Raw genomic sequence first — 21,159 nt, 5'->3', positions numbered from 1 at the left:
CTTCATTTGTTGGACAAAAAACAGGACCTGTTGTTCATATTGGGTCATGAATGAGTGAGATTTAATAAATCACATATATTCATTTATCTCCTCAACAATTTTATCTAATGTTGTTTCAAAACATCCGTGCCTCTTCTCTTCTCTTATTGTTTTTCTATCAAGCACAGTATTTCTTTACAGCTTGTGATCTATGATCACACCTGAATGGTTTTCTGTTAAAAGTTACAACAGATTAGTCACATTTAAAGTATGTTATTTTTTTTTTTTAAGTAAACATTCCCATTTCAAATTACAATGTATTTATAAGAACGATTCTAACATATTTCCAATCATTTTTAACATTTGATCAGGATATATTTGCAGAAATGTTTGAGCGATAAAGATAAAAATTAGGTAATAAAAAGTGACCTTTTTTTGCAATTACATACTGTACATAAATAAAATATGATTTGTTTATGTCCAGCCAAAGAGCTTTGGTAACATAAGGGACTCTCTTGCTGGTGAAATATTCTGTTTTGTTCCATAAAATGACTCCTTACACATAATATGATCAATGGTCATATCACCATCAATAAAACACATCTGAAGAGCAGGCTTATGTTGCCTGGTGACAGTTTGTGACACTGATTGAAATATGACTGAATCACATTTTTCCCCCCGTGACATCTACACACATCAACAGGTAAGATTGAAAACTAGTGTGTCTGATTTATTTATTGAAATCACCAGCACCCAGATGTTGCATTCACTGTTAGGTGTTTGCAGGCATCTTGTATTCAGTGTTTTCTGTATTTGTAAAGGTCAAATTTCCTTCTCTGCCTGAATCATGCATAACAAAATAACATATGGTACCGAGGAAATACCTTAATGCATTAAACGCATCACACCTAATCTTCTATGAAGGGGATGGATTCAGAAAGTTGTCATATCTGTCACACAGAATTTCCTTTGAATCTGCTGATCCCTATTCGGTGTAAACCTGCAGATTGGGCTCATATGATTGACACTTGTGGTGCAGGGCATGCATATTCCATTCAGAGCGCACAGCAGAGGTGTAAATGTATTTATTGTATATGACATTTTTGACAGGTGTTCACCGTCAGAAAATACAAATTTCATAATTTTCTTCAAGACAGCAAAGACTGGGCTGCTCTTCATTTAAAGCACTCTTAAGAAATGAAATGTAGATGAAATGCAGATTTACAGAATCATTGTTATCAGTAACAAACTACTTCTGATGCATCGTCATCAATTGCACTTTTAGATATCGAAGGTACAGTCTCTAGGATCGTTATGTAATAAGCCCCCATATTTAATACTCTATACGGTAAGTATTTTTCTGCCATAGTTATTGAACGTGTGTTCTTTTTTTGATCAGTTTGAAATATTACAGGGGTAACTAAAACAAGAAGGTCCAGTCACAGTGAGCTGCAGGCTGCACAACTGCTCAGCAATATAACTAACTCCTGTTTATGTGCCCTGTTGTTGTTTGGAAAACGTCTTGCCCCGTATAAACTATTAAATCCCAAGGCAGTATCCAATGAAATGATGTAAGAGGACAAGCTATTGATCAACTTCTTCACCAAATGTGAATTTGTTTGATGTCTCTGTAAACGGAGACATCCATTTTCTGCATTGCCGCTGATTACGTTTCCCCTCAAGGTAAAATGAAGTACAGTAGAAATACCTGCAACAATAAGTGTTATCAAATCAACCAAGACTGAAATCTGCTAAAACTGAAATGAGTTAAACGTCTTTGCTTTGCTTCCCTTACCCTGTGCTTTTTTTTTATTTTTTTATTTTTTTACTAATTTAAGAAATTTGCAGGTTTAAGCTGTGCCCTGCCTCTGAGTGAGAGGAGTCCACAGTGAACTAGTGAAGAAGTTCTTCTAGAAACCAAACAGCTCATAAGAAACAACAGTTCATAGGAGAGGTAGGTAAAGACAGCTTTCTGAGGCTCTGCATTGTGTGTAATTCCTTTTTGAATTCAGTCCATCATTTGATTTCAAGTTAGCATATTCTGAATATATATATTTATATAAAATCATTGAGCTTCACAAGTAACAGTAAGAGTCAATCTGGATAAAGAAAGTACAATCAGTTACAAAAAAGAACAACTTTAAGGTCATGCATCAATATGTGTTTATACATTCTTCAAAAGGTTTACATGTACCATGTGACCAGTGTTGGTAGTCAGACAAAAAAAGGGGACAAGGGAACAACAGACACATACAGTGAATTGTGGGTCGTTTCGGGATAGCAGCCTTTCTGCCAGTATAGCTGTTATGAATTGACTGAAATTAGAAAAAGAGACAAATGGGACAAGCAAGAAAATATATAAATGCATTCTTCAAAAGTGCAGTCATCTTGTCTCTTTGTTGACATTTAATTTGTTGGCATTGACAAATACAAATACGACCTGCTGTCTTCCTTTTTTTGCCGTTAATTTAACATTACACAAAGATGTGTCCAGGGAAGCACAGTACCCCGGCCTGACCTGCTGAGGCAGTGAAGAAAAACTCAACGAAATCTAACACGTTTGATAGTTCTTCTGAGTCACCGGGCATCTGTGCGTGTCCCCACACTGTATGGATGAATGCACCTGCAAAGACTCTGTCCCCTAATTTTAGTTGTTGGATTGGAGCTGAACCCTGACTTGTCTGGAACGACTTCTTTCAACTCAATGCTGCCACTTCATGCTTTATTTATAATTCAAGCTGAGCCACTTTGCCAGGGGTGTGCATAGATGTATTGTTTTTTTGTTTTTTTGCAGATACAGTAAACACCTCTTTTAAAAGTCAATGACATGTGCTAACATTAACCTAACTTGACAGGTGGAGTTACAATATGAGAAATGAAGTGGGTAAGACGTTGTAACCGTAGATTGCAGGGATGGGATGACATGGCTGGGATTTCAATGTGCAATATGTATTATGCAAAAGAGTGTGTGTGTATGGGTGTGTGTGTCAAATTCAAACCCCCTTTCTCTTCAGTGCCAGTGGAGCCATTGTTTGTCATGGACCCAGTATACAGAGTCAGCGCAAAATATTAGAGACAAACATCACTGACAATGAGCTTACAACAAATGGATTCCATTCACATTTTAATGGAATAGCAATGAGGGTCACTCTAGCGTGGCAGCTTTCCAGTGCCTGATCATGACCTGCAAAACACACAACAAAAGTCACTTTTGTAGGATGAAACTGGAATGCAATAAGAAATGCTCTACAAAATGAACTACCTGACTGGCTTCAAACAGTGTTACTGCCAATATAAATCTTTAATTATTGTAAACTAACAAACAAAAGAATAATCATTATTGCAGATACAAAACGTCATTCACAAATATGTTTCCTGTTTCAATTTGTTAAATATAATAATATATCCTTTTATTATTTATTCTATAATTTTGGTTGACAACCAAAGTGTTTAAATTACTGCAATCATCTGATAATGATCGGGCTATACTTATTATCTTTGCTAATATTTCAGTGTTTCTAGTGTAGCCAGCAGGTAACAAGATAGCTGATATTGGATATCCAGAGAAAGAACCCTCTATTAGCTGTTCATCTTTGACTGTAATCTGCATTCATATCAAAATCATCAAAGTCAATATATTTTGTCAGACTAAAAGGTTCTGGATGGCATTTTCCACCTCCTTAGTTTTCCATACACATTTGTTTCCCCTGCTTACAGACAAAGCCTGTTGTATACTATTGGTCAATACTGCTCAAACTATGAATGAAATATTAACCCTTTTGTAACCAATGTGAAATATAGGGCTACTAAACCCATATATGTTGTTTAGATATGTGCAGTTGCCCATGTTCCCCAGTAGAGGGCGCTCTCCGCTGAGCAGCAGCTTCATGACCTGTCAATCACCCTGTGACCTGTCAATCACCCTGCAGACGTGAGGTTCACAGCCACGAGCAGACGAAACTTTTCCCGGTATAAATTGCCATAAAATAGTTGAAAAATCTTGAATAATCCAGTCAAAAGAATGTTTTGATGTTAATAAGTTCACTCTTTTAGCAGAACACAAGTTGTGAGCCAGAGGAAGATAACTTTCGTCGAGTTATTATTATCTTTATGAATCTCCGGTGAGTTTGAGCCTGTGTTAGCATGTTAGCCTAATGTTTTGCTAGCCTCTCTGATCGCTAATGCTAATCGCTAAGCTAATGTATCATTCAGAGCACAGACAGTGAAACCTTAAAGGAGCACTTCACCTGTTTTGTTGACATTAAAGCACTTTGTATAAGTGTAATTAACCACTTTAAAGGTTTTAAGGTACAATTAAAATGTGGTTTAACTGATTTTGGTTGTTATAATTTAATTCATTTTCATGTTTTAAAATGCAATATATTAAAATCTTTATTTAAAAGAGTTTAAAGAAGGGAAATATGAAGAGTAAAGAGTTTAAAAAAGATGAATAATTCATTTATTTGCTAAAATACCATGACATATGGTGATTCATTGCAAGTCAGTATATTTTTTGTTGTTAAAAACTAATTGTTGTGATACATAGCAATTAATCTTATTGTATTTAGGTATTTCCTTGGATTTTGGTTATACATTGAAAAATACAACGATTGAAGTAGAAGTTAATGAGGTCTCATGTTAGAAACAGAATAAGAACTAGATGATTTATAATTCTGCACTATTTGTGTAGGTTTTTTTTTTTTCTAAGTACCAGAACATAGATGAACTTGATGGCGAGCCCAGCCCGTGAATCTGAGGGGAGTCGATTACGCAGTGTGGCCACCTGCAGGACCTGCTCAGAGGACGTCGGATTGCTTGATTCATTCATTTGATTCCAGATAAGACACATACACTCTTATTAACCTACCCGAGTAGTAAAAGTAGACATTGACATTGAACACACACATCTGGATTTTTCCCCGAAGCTGAACTCTTTTTGCACGTTGAACTTTTCTCACATTTCCTCTTTATAGAGGAGGATTCGAGCTGGGAGTCCCACTCGAAAGGACAATTTCTTTTGATTTTGTTTTATTTTCACAGAACTCTATTTTTTCTGTGTTTATACACACAGCACTACTGTAAATGTTTATTGATGCTGATACACCAACTCCTTTTGTGAGTCATTCAAGGTGCATACTCTTTTAGGACCTAGATTGATGTTAGTATCTTATTTATCCAACCAGGTTAGGACCACAGGTGCTACACGTTCATCAACAACCTTCATCTCATCCCCCAAATTAAGATTCTACGTTTACTTGCAGATTTGGTTTATAGAGATGCCATAGACTATAACTGACTGTTTTAAGCCCCGCCCTCCTCATGTTCTCGCACTGTAACTAATGCAGTATACATGATTTGAAAATTCAATTAAATTAAATTGAAAGGGCCACAATTTAAGGCAAAAGTCATTAGGACTGATCAAAACTGTTTTTAAAAAATCATTGCCATCTTAAATCACAACTGTTGCTAAAAGATCTCCAACAAGCTAATTCAGCTAATGGTAGCCAGATTCATTGTTTTTAAAATGTCCACGCCTAACTCATCAATGTCTCACACTGACTAATTCTGGACTGAGGATCTCTTAAAGGGGTTTAAACATGCACAAGTCTATGAAGACATGCAATCTTACATAAGTGAACAAGGTTATTTTCTCTAACTGCAGCGTTAAGCTAATAAGATTGTGTACTATTCTTTACAACTCAAAATGTATCTCATTCTTGAGCAATCATAAAGGGTATCATGTTAATAATCTGATATTTATGGAAAGATTGATTTCTAATATTCAATCATTGCACCACATTGGGCAGGTAGGACATATTAGTGTGGACAAACTGGACATACATCATTATAAACATTAGTATGATGTAAGGGGAGGTATTTTCAAATAAGGAACTATACAAATATCAATACACTAATAATGGAACTAGAACTCATCACATCTTCTGATTTAGTTCTTTTATTGGCGTCAGTAGCCATTATATCCATCTTTTTATTAGCTCTGGAAATGCTTTGTCAAACATATTCAGAGTGTATGTTTCACTCTGCCAGTGAAACTAAGGGAGACCGGCATGAGCACTTGAAGCTAATGATGCTCTGCTCATGTATATCTACTCTCTATATAAAGTCTTTTAAGAGGACATGATAGCAATTCTGAAAGCAATGATACACTTCTTAATAGAGCTATTTAAAAGTTCAACTCCCTGAGATCTCCCTTTGAGGGGAAAATATCAAAGTTTCAGAGGTTATTAATCTTAACTGGAGAATGAGTACCTCATTCATTATATCATCAAATATTTCAGCCAGGAACCCATTAAGTCTTCTAAGTAATTCAAAACACAGTGAGGCTCTTCATAAAACCGCACTAAGCGGCCACCCGGCATGTGGTTCAGCGTAACTCCGTGAGAAAGTGATTTGTGGTTTGCTCTTTAGACAAAATCTGAAGACTTTCAGGTTTTCCAGATTCAGAATTTGAGAGCAATGAAAAAAAAAAAAAACTAAGATTGCCTCATACTGCTGTTAAAAAAGCTTGTCTTACTTACTGTGATATCTTACAGTTGGTTGTTGTAACAAATCGTCCAGTGTAGTGTATATTACACCTGACCACATTGTTGGTAAAGTCTGATTCAAGCACCAAGAATTTGGGATTAACCTGGAGCTGAGAAACAGAGAACAGAGGGCACATGACAATTCACCATAATAATCAAAACTCAACAAAGAGCTAATGAGCCCAATTATGTTTCAAAATGGGGTGTTTACAGGGTTAATAACACACACACACACACACACACACACACACACACACACACACACACACACACACTCACACAGTGTTTAAAAAAATAAAACAATAAGAAGTGAAACAAGTGCCAGTCAGTCATGAACTGCTGCAATCTTACATACCTCCACAAAGCTCTGGAAACCTAAAAACTTCACTAACTATTTTATAACCATGATCAATTTGTTTGGGTGAACTTGACCTCTCTGTACTTCCCTGATATCTGAATCCTGTCCTGTCCACAAACTGGCCTTGTCCAAGCACACCGGCTTCTCACTTGACTCCTACCTTTAGTATGTAGTTTCCAGGCTGGATGTCTGTGATATCGATCCACTGGCAGTCAATATCAGCATTGTATGTATCGTAGCAGCCTGGACTGAGACCCTGTGGAAACAAAGCAGGGGGAGAGACACTCACAAGGAATACTGATCTGAGTTGAAAACAGTTGAAAACAAATAAATAAAGTCAGCTGTTTATTTAATAAAAACAAGGCCCAACAACTGACTATGGTAACAAATATGTTACTAATTACACAAACAGAATAGATTTTGTAGTTTTCACTTGGTTTGAACCACCACAGGAATGCTCGGCTCAATATTGTGATTTTTTTGCAGAGACACAAGTTTATCATAGCATAACTACAGTAAATGGGTATTGACTTTGTCTTTAAGAAAAGAGAATGAAGTGTTCGTAGGATCGTAGTTGACCATCACACAAAGACAAAAACTGCTTGTCATAATTTTGTCTTTCATTGGCTGTTACCTGAGTGTGAGCAGTGCAGGCATAGCGCTTCAGATGACCAAAGTCACAGGTGGTGTCCTCCAAACAGAAGCTAGCCTTGTGTCCCTCTGCCACTTTCCGCCCAGTGCTGACCTCGATCAAATCATAATGGCTGAACTCATCCATACTGTGGTAGTGCCTGTCAAACCGAGCAAAAGACTGTGAATGTGGTTGAAAGTGAAACAAACGTCTTTGATGTATCCCAAGTAGTTTAAAGTCACCAGTGGGATCTGTTATGCATTAAATGCCTTAGAAAACTCCAAGCAAGTTGCAAGCAACAATGCCATTGTTTAAAGAATACCTTATTAAAGTTAAAGCACACGTTTAAATGCAACAGAGTTTATATCATTGTTTATTCAACCCACTGACCTCATATGTTCACATCCTACTAAGTGATGTTGAACCTTGACTGAACACATCATAAAATACCAAAGGACAATGGACACTAATTAATGGCCACAATAAAGTATTGCTGTAGCACAACATTAACACCCTAATGATGTATGAATGATGTTAATTAGCTTGTATCTGTCTGCAAGATCAGAGGTGTGTGTGTGTGTGTGTGTGTGTGTGTGTGTGTGTGTGTGTGTGTGTGTGTGTGTGTGTGTGTGTGTGTGTGTGTGTGTGTGTGTGTGTGTGTGTGTGTGTGTGTGTGTGTGTGTGTGTCTGTGTCTGTGTCTGTGTCTGTGTGTGTGTGTGTGTGTGTGTGTTATGCAGCATTTGTACTTGTGTGATGGTTGCAGTGTGTTTGTTTGCACAGCTTTAGCAGCTTATGAAAGCCTGGGTGCACATGGCCACTGATCATCACAACTGAACCTGAATATGAACCCAGTGACTTCCAGCGACTGACTCTGTCTATGAGCTGCTCCGTTTGAAATCATCTGCAGATTAAACTGATGCATGTGTTTGTCTTGGACTTCTCCCAAATGTCAAAGTGACCCAGGCGGCTAATCACTTTTTTCAAGAACATATTTGCACTAAATAGAATGACATCACAAAGTGCAGTCAAAGTATACATCTGTTAATTATATCACGTGTCCTGCTAGGGCTCGTGTGGGGCTGAAACGTATCCAAGCTGGAAAGGTCGCCAGTCAGTCACCGGACTTACATATTGAGACAAAAAACAATTCATGCTCACACCCACTGGGAATTTAGAGCCAACCATTAAACTAAGGAGCATGTTTTTGGGAGGAAGCTAGAAGAACATGAAAACACCAAACAGAAAAGCCCTTGTCAAACCAAGAAGCTTCTTGCTGTGAGGCGAGAGGGCTAGCCACTGCACTGCAGCCTACAGTCTAAGCAATTGAAGAATTTGTTTTTCCATTGCACGTTCAATGTGATAACACTTACCTTTCCGCTAGAGGTGGGCGATATGGGAAAAATTTCATATCACAATTTTTTTTTGCCAAAATCACGATCACGATTTTATCACGATTTTATTCATACTGATCTTTAGACTAATTTGTAAGTTACTGACCAGTTCAGCCAAACTTATTTCCCTGTATAATGTTTTTAAATGTACAAAACTGTGCTGACAAGTTTAGTCTATTTGAAAAACATCTTTGTAGGAGGTCTGGAGGTCTCACCCAGAACATCTTTAGCAACAGAAATGTCTTTCCCTCAGTTTGATCAATATTTAAGCACAATTTGAAGGTTTTCCTCACCACTTTCAAATTATGATTTAGTTATGTGTCCTCTTTTTATGTTCATCAGGAACACGCAGTGATGCATTCATTTAAAAACATGTAAACTTCAAGTTCTTGTGTTTCTGTTCTATTTAGCCCTGCAGAATTCTTACAGCTGTAGCTTCATACAGGCTCTGCAGCCTCTGTTGTTTTTTTTTGTAAAGATTTATTTTTGGGCTTTTTGTGCCTTTAATTGAGAGATAGGACAGTGGATAGAGTCAGAAATCAGGGAGAGAGAGGGGAATGACATGCGGGAAAGGAGCCACAGCCCGGACTTGAACCCGGGCCAGCCGCTTGAGGCTATGGCCTACATACATGGGGCGCGCGCCCTAACCACTGCGCCACCAGCGCCCCGCCTCTGTTGTTTTTTATGACATCATTGGATTAACTTCAGATAATACAGAATGTGTTCATTCTGTGACACATGATCAAAGTAAGTTTTACTGACAGAAGAGTTTAATTCATAGAGGGGACGGGACATCGTTGATTGACAGACAGACAGTCACCATGGTTACTCACTCTCACCTGGCTGCTGCACACAACGCGTAACGTCGTTTAGTGTAATCCCTATAAATTTGGTTAGCACAACAGGTGAGCTTCGGGTGGATAAGCTTCATAGAAACTTTTAAAAACCGAGAGAGAGCAGAAAACACTGACAGCAAGACCGGGGTTATATCTCTCATCACTGACTGAGCTCCACTCTGTCTGACTCTCTGCAGACTGTTCACATCTCTCCAGCTTGTTAAACAGTTTCTTGTGTCGCTATCTGAGATGTAAACTTAACTGTGCAAACTATGCGGATAAGTTAACTGTTGCTCACGCCGTGTCGGTTTGGAAAAATATCAAAACAGTTGCATATAACCGAGATGGAGTTGTTTTTGCAGACTTAAGTTTCGTTTTCGTTTTCACCGCGGCGGCGCAGAAGGGGAGGGGGAGACGCGTCTGTGTCGGAGCATAAACTGCAGCATGATAGAATAAACACATTAGCCCGGTTCTACGATCTCTCTGCTTTGGCAGATCATCAGCACGTTAAAATCCTTCACGATCTAAGATCGTTATATCGCCCACCACTACTTTCCGCTAACTTCATGTCATAAACATTGGGCATGGTCTGTTAGGTTTCGAAACATGACATCATTTGGCAAATGCTCAAGTCTTTTACGTCTGCAGTAAGTTTTCTCATCTGATCACCTAAGATAGCAGTGTTGTAAGTTTTCTTTGGACATGTGATTTCAAATCTATTAACCACATTTAAGTCAACTGGAAACCTAAAAAAATTACAGTAGGAAGTTGAATTGTGTGGTCATTTTGGAGAACCTGTTTGCTGTGACATTGTATCATATTGTACTGAATCAAAAAGATTCTTGTTTTAATATTTAAAAAAACCCAAACACATTTGGTTTCATAACACCTATGGTAAAATTCAAAAGCCCTAGGGACAATAACAAACGCTAATGAATGAACCTAATGTCAATCAACCTTGACGCAATCTCACACATCATGATGAGCCACATACAGTGTATCTAATTAAACAAGAAACAGTGTTGATAGAGACAAAGACCATCTGAGTCATATGAACAAACTCAGCCATAAGCTTGTAAACGTCCTCATTTCCTACTGCACATAAACACACCATTAGGACATTTAACGAAAAGGTTAGATCTTTTAGACAACATACAACCATGAACTTTTTCATCCTGCTGTCATGTTGCTGTTAATTTTGATTCTTAAATTGCCACTTAAATGGTGTTGACTTAAGTAGTTGCCGCAGGTGAGGTAAGCACTGGATCTCTTACAGTCAGACACACTCAGACTATATAAATATTGCCCTTTGGCCTTACTTCATGGCCCATGTTTCGACATAGCAGCAGCTTTTACTGGAACAGCCATTAACGATTGAGGGATGACTTGGACAGAAAAGTGGGTACTTTCCACTGACGTAGAAAGTGACCGTTCAGAGACTCATTCATTCCATTTGAGAGGCAATCAGTTTTGAGCGTCTCTCAGGTAGAAACCAGTCGGTCTTACCTTTGGTTTAACACCCCTTTTATACTCTTCTGCTTCTATTCACATGGAAATGTGCCTGTAAACGGCCTTTTGTGCAATTCTTCAAGTGTTTGTAATCATGGTTGAAGTACAGTCTTTGTTTGTGTTCCCGAAAAACTGGCATTCTTTTCATGGCAGTCTTGAGATGATTATCTACAGTGTGTGTCTATGTGTGTGTTTAAAATTGAAAGTAACTGTGCAGGAAGCAGAGAAAAAGACTTGAGAGTGCCTGTAAGGGTCCCCTGCCTTCTTTGATTCCTGGAACTCCTCTCTGACTATGTCACCTTCAGAGAATGTCGTGTTGGAAAGACACACAGGGTTTTACAAGAATAATTTGTACAAGTAATATACAAAACATTTGAACCTTTCTTCATAGTTTTTCAGTCATTTTCCGCCTGTGTTGCAACAAACAAGACTTTGAGGGTCTGTTGATCACAGCTCAGGTTGTAAAATTCACAGAACTGTAGTTGGTTCTTTGAGAACTATTTAGCAGTGTCTTGACATTTGCCCTCAACGAAGTGCAACCAGGATATTAAGACATATGTTCAAGCACCTGCGCAAACAGCAGCCTTGATCTTTGACCACAAAGTTTACATTAATAAAGTTCAACCTTATGTGAGAAAAAACAAAAACTGATCAGAGTGAAAAAAGGTTCCATAGAAATCTGGGTCGTCTTTAACAAACACCCTGTCCCAGTAACCCACATCCATGCCATCATACTTTAGCAGCTCTGTTATCTAGTGTCAGATTGACAAGAAAATGGATTGATTTGTCATTCTGATCACACAGTCCATGGAATGATTGTCTTGGCTTTGTGCCTCCTGGGAACCCCTGTGTAAATGCAGACTGATGTCTGACAGCAACAACATTGCATATCTCAGAGAGGCCAGTCAACATTCCTCCAAGATGAGGGCAGTAAAGTAGAGCTTGGCTCTGATGTCAGCAAGCAGACTTGCTGAAACTGAGATAAAGGCAAGATAGGAAATGTAATACATGAGAAATCTCTCAGTTTACAATGACTGGTATTCTCTTGCAATATCACAGTTAAGGGTTCAATACAGATCTTATAGGGCACTTGACAACAAATCATCAATGAAATGCTGTTGACTTCAGCCACATCAGCTCAGTAGAGCACAGACTCAGTACTGTGACTCTTCTAAAGCTCAAAGGTGAATTTCTCTGCCAACGCCTGTGCCATGGCTCAAATGGCTGATACATTTTGGGCAGTTACAAGCGTTTACACTAAGAACACAAATGTGCCTGCTTTTGCCCCTGAAAGGCACATATTGTTGAAAACTTCACCAACTAACAACCCACCATGAAACTTTAAATGGTAATACCAAGGCCATGCTTGTAGTGTAGTCAATCACTGGAGATTCACTGTAACTGCCCCCAATTGTTTTATTCAAGATTTACAACTTGTGGGTTTTCTTCTTCTGGTGTCTATATAGATATAATGAGGCCGACTGGGGCTCTTTGGCCGGTGGAACATCCAACTCACCCAGCGTAGTTGGTGTGTGTAGAAGCTTCCAGGTTTTAATCAGAGGTGTGTGCAAACAATTCCTTATCAACAAACTGCCAAATGAAATCACCATGTTCACTGATAAAGCAGGAGAGTATCCTTCAATGGAATCAATAGAAAACAACAGCCACACAATCAATCATAATGTGATAACCTTGTTGTACATAACAGGTTGAAGAACCATTACGAATATGTGCAGTGCTAGTATAGGACAGTTTACCTGTGAAGATGAAAAGTTAATACAGCATTACAGTTTAGGCCAAGATATTGAATAGTGGGGTCGTGACGATCTCTCAGATAGGAATACAGTCATTAAGACATAGTTTTTTCCTTGCATGTGAATTAGGATGGTCATTCTTTACTTTTATAAACAAAGACATTACTAACATGCTAGTACCTAGAGAGCAAATTTAAAACAGTTCTAATTTTACCACAACAACGCCCTTTTTATCCTCATCCTTAATCGACCACGATCATCAATTAAAGTTTATGAGCAATTTCACTTTAACTAACAACAAGGAATTTTACAAATTTGAGAACAAGCCATTAGATCAAAACTTCAACCAAAGGCCCATCAGTCCATTTTATAATATTGCACTAACCTTGCATCATGGTTAAGGAGATGAACAAATACCAACAAATGTGAACAGTAATTAGGTACATGAATGAAACCACCCAACAAGAATAAAATCAGACAGACATAATAATGATGGCTAACTATAGGTCTTTGGTTTCTGCAACAACTGATGGTGTATTTAGTAAAGGATACATTACTGATTGGGTCAAATCTGTGTTGTATTAAGCACTTACTGATGACAGCTGTGCCACTCCCACGTATGACGCGGCCTGTTAGGCATGAAGTCAGCAGTTCCCTTGTTCTTCACCCTCTGTGGAAATCTCAGCAGGACCCTTACATCATAGTCAGTGGTCTCGGGGGTATAGGCTGAGCTGGATGGCAAACACATTGATCAAGATAAAAAACAGTGAGGGAAAGGGCAAAAGGAATCTAGGAATGTGTGTTTCTCACATCTGAGACACGGAAAGGAAAGAAGAGAGCTGAAAAGGCTTGGAGGCAGGAGCATATCTACTAAATAATTCAATCTACAGATTACAACCAGCTCCCCAAATACACTGTTTAAACATTGGCAGAGGGAACATTCTGCTGCACGATTTCCTTTTTTGTGTGAAAGAACCTCGAGTTTACACTACCACTGAAGATCGGAGCAATTCATCTTGTGGCTGCTGTTGACAATGGAGTGTACCACAAATTACTCCGACAGGATATGAAAGGGATTTGAAGGATAGATGTGCTTGTGATGGGGAGGGGGGAGAAAAGAGCAGCCATGGGGAGTGCACTCGTCAGTAATTTCAATAGTGTCCTTAGTGCAGAGGCAGTCACAAGGTCCAGGCCTGGGGCTCAGGGGATGCTATATCCGACAACACAGACAAATGAAACTAACGAGAGCCTGAATCCCTGAAGGTGAGCAGGATTAAGTTCATTTATGTTGTGCTTTGGGTCCATTTTTTCATCATAAATTATTGTTGCAAAGGAATGTATTCCTTTAGGCTGCCTTATACAGTATAGTGGATAGTTCACTTGATGGTTAATGGTACCCAAAGGTGAAGCAACCTATATAGTGTTAACTTTGTATTTAAAAGAAGCATTAATTTGTTGTCAATTATTGATTTGAACACCTGCCTGTCAGAGAGTTACAATAAGACAGGAAATAATTAAATGTTTGCAATTAACTGGATTGAAACATTGTGTGTGTGTTAATCACTGAGCCATAAAGCATTAGAGATTCAGCAGAACCCATTAACATGAAAATGTGTCGCTTAAATTAAAACTCTTAACTTCAATACAGGGGGAAAAGATTGATTTTGATTGTGTGACATTACAATGATCCCTCCAGAAACATGAGTGAAATATTGAAAAAAAAAAAAAAAGAAAGCCATGAAGGAAATAGAGGTCAAGCAGAATGAATTTACCTTGAGAGACATTTTTCTTCAGCAGCACAGCGGAGAGAATACATGTGGGCTCTTTGGATATATGTGGACGCTTGGACATAGTTGGGATCAGGAACCAGGTCAGGTAACCCTGAAAGGAAAAACACACTGCTGACCCTGTGTTTTGACATGTAACTATATGCTCACACAAATCTTCCCCAGGTACTGAAAACAGGAGTTACTACTTAAATAATCTGAACATTGTCCTTATTGAACATTTTCAACACAAAGTTTATAATACACACCATATCAAAACAGTGTTGTTAAAGATGGTAAACTACATTTAAAGCACTATTGATTCAATTCAATAATCAAACATTAATGGTTTTATCTGTGTCAGGTCACCTTTTGATCTCTTATAGTTCCAGCCCTTAACACTGCACAGGAACATCCAAAAAAAGAAGAGCTCTTTCATATCTATAATGAGTTTTTTCATTACTTGGTATTCATGATGGTGCTGATGGAGGATATGATGGGCAACAGAGCCTGCGGTTTACGGGGAGGTCACTCTACATTCTAGAGAGATATTGGCCTTCAATTACTGTCCATTCCAGATAATCGTCATGGTTTTCTTATGAGGCTGCTTCGCCCCTCACAAAGGAGAAGGTTTTGGGGATAGGGAGCATTATGGCTACCTGTGCTTAAGTGTTAAACACCCCTACATTTTAAGACTCACATAGCTTCATTTGCAATATATTTACTTCCAGTGTTGAATACAATTTGCATCTCGCAAAATCCATCTTGTCATTTGGGATATATTCTATACTAATGAAGACTTGCCTTCTTGGCCTAATCTGATGTGATCTTCCCTGACACCATTCTTAATACGAATGTGTCAGTTTAGCTAAACCTTTAACATAGCAAACGTAACATGACTACTCATATCTTTTGGGGATAAGGCTTAACTCAGAAATATATAAGCTGGAGTATCACAGGGGTGCTTGTTACAGGGCAGTGTCTGTTTTTCATATTGTGCTCTCTGCGAGTGTCAGGGATGAAGAGCGGGATAGAGGCAAAGGTGTACAGATACACAGCAAGAGAGCCAGACAGAGACAACAGTGATCTCACATCATTGCTGTTTTTCAAAGTGGGCCACTAGCCAAGTCTGTCAGAAAAACTTAGGAAAAGAAAAAAGAAAAGCAGGCCTTACATGTCTGAGTGGAGGTCTTATCACCCCTCTCTGTTAGCCTCACAAAGACCAGACACACTTTAATCTGAGCTTGTTAAAGCAAGTGAAAGTCAAACCATCTGACCTCTAAGCCTGGGAACTTTCATTAAACCACATGAATGATGTGCAACCTTTAAATACTGTTGCATCAATCTTTAACCAAGGACTGGAAAAATAGATGTTATCTTTAGATTTTGGACTAGCATGAAGGGATTTAGCTATTTATGGAAAGCAGAAAGGAACTGTTGTACTTTATATTTTCGGTGTTAAACATCCAGGTGTGTTCCCCCAAAGCAGCAAGTTTAAATACTGTACTTACTTTGCCTTTGGGGGCCCCGTGTCTCTCTCTCCCTCTCTCTGAGGCAGACCTATGAAATAGGGGGAAACTTCCTGAGGCAAACCATGTAAACACTGTAAGACCAGTGTGAACCGCAGCTCTCAAAACCCCACTTTTTCTTCTCACCCTAGGACGGCTTTGTTCTCTGTCCCTTAATCTGTTGAAATGTGAAATTGGGTCTCCTTCAGTGCGATAAAGTGTATTCAGAAGTCAAAGCTGATCAGCTCTCGACAGCATGTGACAAAGCCACACATTACACTCTAAGTGGGGCACAGAGAAAAGAAACTGAATCTTGCCATGCGTTTTATACCATCTAATATGGCACAATAAAAGACATGAGGGCTTGCTCTGAACTGCTTTAGGATAAAGGCGATACGTTGCAAAGACCTGACAGGTTGGACCATTTTAAATAAATTGAGGTTGTTTGAAAATGAAACATCATATCAGCACTGTTTCATGTAGTTAATACTCCCTATGAAGTCTTATTATTTTATCGCATCTACATTCAAGATTGTCAACCTTTATACTTTTGATGACAAATTGAATACATATACATTTATTTCAGTAACACTAAAATGTCATAACATTTTCTGTTTGAAGCAATCGTCCTGCAAAATATCTGAGATTTTCCCTGCAGGATTCATCCAATTAAATTGTTCTTAGGATGAACTAATTGTTGATCTTATTCTGTTCTCTGTCAGGTTGCCTGGTCATACAAAATAGAGAGTTCTCATGGGAAAAAAAGACAAAATACTATATACTTTATGATACAAAATAATAAAGTGAATACTTCATATTCAAGAGCACACCTTCTCCTTAACAGTAAAATTGGTGCTCTGGTCTCTGGTCTTCGATAAGGCTTGATGAAATTTTCTTATTACAAATCACAAATCATTTCTCAACAAAAAAGCATTTTCTAAAAGCCAATGTGTACGGTGGCCGGTAGGGGTCAAAAGCTCAGCAACTGATGAAACGACATACATTTAGAAAAACGCACAGCATATATAGAAACGCTGCACATTCAAAAGCAAATGTAAACTACCACAACAAATGCAAAAGCTGAAACGCGCTGCAAAGACACAAACGCGCTTCAAAGAGGAAAAACAACTGCATAAGCATCAAACGTGCTGCAAGTACAGAAACAAAACTTAAGTCAAAACACACACAACCAGAAAACAACTGCAAACACAGAAACGCTGCAAGTTAATCCTTAAACGGAAGTGCTCCAGGCCTGTAGGGGCGCTGTGGAACTGTTTATTTTGGTTTATTTACGTGAGAGAGACAGTTAGGATCATAAAGTTATGTTTAGATAGGGAAGTTGTATCGTTGAAAGACACAGGATAACTTCAATGTTACTGAAACGCAGAGATTAAAGCGAGTCCGACCGGGATTTTGACATCGGGGACGAGAGCCGAGTGTGGGTCTGTGGCTGTAGCCCCGGGATGCCTGGAGCTAGTGCTAGCTCTGGGGCTATGAGCTCCAGCTGCAACTCATCCCTCTGCACCCGCTTTACCAGCCTGACACTTCGTGCTTTTGCCATCCCCGAAGTCCGTGTTGAACTCGCTACTCATCTCTTTGCAACAGTTTAACATTCTCCCTGTCATCAAATACTGACACTTCACCCATGGAGAGCCCTCTTCCCCGGGCCTGACAAGTTCAAAATCCTGGCAGACGGAAGTCCCGTAGCCTATTCAAGCCGGGCAACGGTGCCGTAAGCCGGGTAGCCAACTGCCCGGCTACCGGGGGCGGGTAAGGCTTCGGGGATGGCGAAAGCACGAAGTGTCAGGCTGTAGAATCTGCTTGCAACTCTGGAGTGTCTAATAAATTAAGTTATAAGACAAACAGCCCACTAGAAAGACTGCTGCACATTTAGATTATTGAGTAAAATACAAAGAATTCTGCATTACTTAAAGACTATGAATCTTCCAGGAGGTACTCATCTTCTCAAAGCTCAGACCAGAAGCTTTTGCCGGCAGTCCAAACACTGAAAAACTTCACAGGTTGTTGGCATTAAAAGCCATTTTATTGTTATCATTAACAATAAGAAATGTATTCAACTTTAGAACAAGTTGTGAAAATACATTGCTTAAATAGAGTAAAAAAAACAACCTCTGCTGTTGTGTTACAGGGACTTTCCATGCTCTCCCTCCTCCTCAGAGAGTAGTGAAGTACAGTATCCCCCTCCCTTGTTTTCCCTTCTTGTGTCCTCACGCCCATGAGGCACCTATGGCCCACCAACACCCCCCTGCCAGCAGCCCCTCTATGAGGTCACCACCACCATTAACAAACACCACACACCTTGTGAACCAGTCCTCTTTCATATAGCAGAGAACTCCCCTCACAAACACAGACGTTTCTGTGTGCTCCCTGTGCATTGGCAGGGCTTGCTCAACACCTGGTTTCAATAACCATACAAGTGGGAAAAGATGAAACTTTTGTTCACTTTGCTTTGTTTGTAAACTGAAAAAGAGGGTGGATTTGTAGCAGCTGTTTCAGTCTGATTACCTCAGATCTGTAATACATGAAATAAATACACTGGACAAAAATGATCATACTTGATGTTCTTGAGTGGGTGGTGTGCATATTTCAAATTCTCATGTCCAGTGGTAACAAAAATCCCATGGCATGTTCTTTATCAAAGACAGAAGTCTATTGTAAATCTATTTTGATCCAACATATGTGTCACAGCATCTCCTGATATAATCAAGATCTGGGTAAACTTCCAGAACAAGGAAAGAATTAAAGAATTCATTGTTTAAGTTCACAAAACCCAAACAAAAAGCTTACTGTACCTCTCTGTTCTGGTCTGTACACACTCCCAACATTCGTACTGGGGTTCTCATTGGCAGAGTTTGGAGAATTTCTAACTGGAGGGATGGGCTGCAGAAATGGAGGCTGGGGTCTTCCAAATGGGGGGAATTGCTCATACTGAGGGCTCCTGACTTGTGGTTGAGTAGCTAGTCCTGTCCTGTCCACTATCACATGGGTGGCCTGATTGGGGTCTGGAGCAGGGGCAACCGGAGCAGGGGCAACCGGACCAGAGTCCCCGTTGAAGAGACTGTGAGTGTATCTGTGGTCCAGACCATCTGCAAGCTGTGGCTGGGCAGCACGTGCAGGAACCACAGGATTCTGCGCATAGCCATAGGACTGGTAGTAGCGGTAGCTATCGTCTATAAAATCAGAGGGAGAGCCTGGGAGCACTGGGGCTATACCACCGACATACCCTCCCCCAGTGTACCCCTGTCCAGCACCGTATCCTCCACCACCATATCCTCCACCTATAACAGGCTGGAAAGGTGGCTCATAGCTCCTGACAGGTCCTTCAACAAAACTAGGGTCATAAGGTACTGGTTGAAAGGGAGGCTGTTGAGGAAATGGGTTCTGTTGGTAGGATGGTACATTATAAGAAGAAGAAAAGGATGATGATGATGAGGATGAAGAGCCTGTGGATGGCCTGAAGTGAGTGTTAGACGATCCTTGGAACTGGCCTCCTCCTGTGCTACCAGCACTTTGTCTCCAGTTATCAGGCACTTGTCCAAAGCCAAAAGGATGCCTTGCCTGCCCCCGGACAGTCTCAGAGGATCCTCTTGATGGAGCCTGCCGGCGGACGTTTCCACCTTGGGGTCTACGAGAGGAGCGTGAACGAGAATCTGCCACTACCACCCTGGGACCTCTGTCCTGGGCCCCTGCCCCAGCGGGGACATACTCAGCTCCACTGTTAAGCAGGCTAAACACCCGACCATTGTTCTCCCACTGAATCACCTGCCTCCAAGGAGTGGCAGAAGCTTCCTGCCCCTGGCCCCGATTTTGGCTCTGTCCCTGAGTCTGTGTGGCATCCTGGGCCTTCCCTGAGCCCAGCAGGACAAATACCAAACATGCCACAAAAATAGACAACATTCTGAAGATGCCACAGCTCGCCACACAGGAAAAAACCCTTCCTTGTCCACCAGCAGCTCAAACTCAAACCACTTGTAGCCTTGTCAATAAATCAAAAAGCATCCTCCTGCTTTTGGGTACAGCTCCGGAGTGAGCGTCAAGGCAGATGCAGTGTTGAAAAGTACACCTGGAGTTGAGAGCATCTGCAAGTCTTTGCTGCCAGCGGTAGAGGAGATTGAATGTGCATGCAGCAGCAATTACACTCAGGAGACAAAAAGTGGGCTTCAGGAGACCCACAGGTGGTGTTACCGTCTGTTAGTGCTATGAGAGTATGTCCTGATTTCTTGTCGGTTTGCTGGCTCGCCCGTCAGTTGGCCGAGCATGGCTTCCTGCCTTCTGGAAAGAAGTGCCTGTGCACTGTTCAACTGCAAGCTTCTATTTGCCTGATTGCTTACAATGGACTGTGAAAAAATCTCAAACTCTTTTTTCAGGCAACATCCCACATGGCCCTAGTGCTAGTGATGTTTCGTGGCCTGCAGGAGCCAGGGCTCCATTAGGCATCCAGAGTCAACATTACCATCTGCAAAGGCATTTAGACATGTAACACTTCTCACTTTCAATGACTTAAATTTGTTTCTCTTGTACAAGCATAAATAGGGACAACATGACCTTCATTTTCCACAGGTGTTTTAAAGGCTTGTTTTGTAGTCACTATGCCTTTAAATATACAATAAATATTTGCAGATGGGAGAGCCTAATTGTAAACAAGACCGATGATGCAATCTGCACAATAAACAACAGGTTGCTTTAAAAGGAATGCCAGTGCAAAAAATACCATAAATTCTTGTTGAGAGAGAAACACATAATTTTGAGCGCTTCATTTGTTTGCGCAATGAATGGTAATTTACAATTTACAATATGACTTCATATGAATGACATGATGCAGCCCCTTCAATTAAATTCTGTTTACATGTTGGATACATT

The 21,159-nt window shown here is 39.9% G+C and overlaps 1 protein-coding gene across 1 annotated transcript; it reads right to left on the bottom strand.

Moving 5' to 3' along the window:
- Positions 1-1,048: 1,048 nt before the first annotated feature.
- Positions 1,049-20,625, bottom strand: LOC132975195 (lysyl oxidase homolog 1-like). The gene is made up of 7 exons (XM_061039584.1): positions 19,092-20,625; positions 14,777-14,885; positions 13,598-13,735; positions 7,517-7,673; positions 7,043-7,138; positions 6,519-6,634; positions 1,049-3,163 (listed from the first exon to the last, which is right to left on the bottom strand). The coding sequence occupies exons 1-7, from the start codon at positions 20,194-20,196 to the stop codon at positions 3,157-3,159; spliced, it is 1,728 nt and encodes a 575-aa protein (XP_060895567.1). The 5' UTR covers positions 20,197-20,625; the 3' UTR covers positions 1,049-3,156.
- Between the last annotated feature and the right edge of the window lie 534 nt (positions 20,626-21,159).

This window comes from Labrus mixtus, chromosome 1, assembly GCF_963584025.1.
Source record: "Labrus mixtus chromosome 1, fLabMix1.1, whole genome shotgun sequence".
NCBI lineage: Eukaryota > Metazoa > Chordata > Actinopteri > Labriformes > Labridae > Labrus > Labrus mixtus.
The sequence above is the reverse complement of the archived record's forward strand: the minus strand, read 5'-3'. Positions and strand labels throughout refer to the sequence as shown.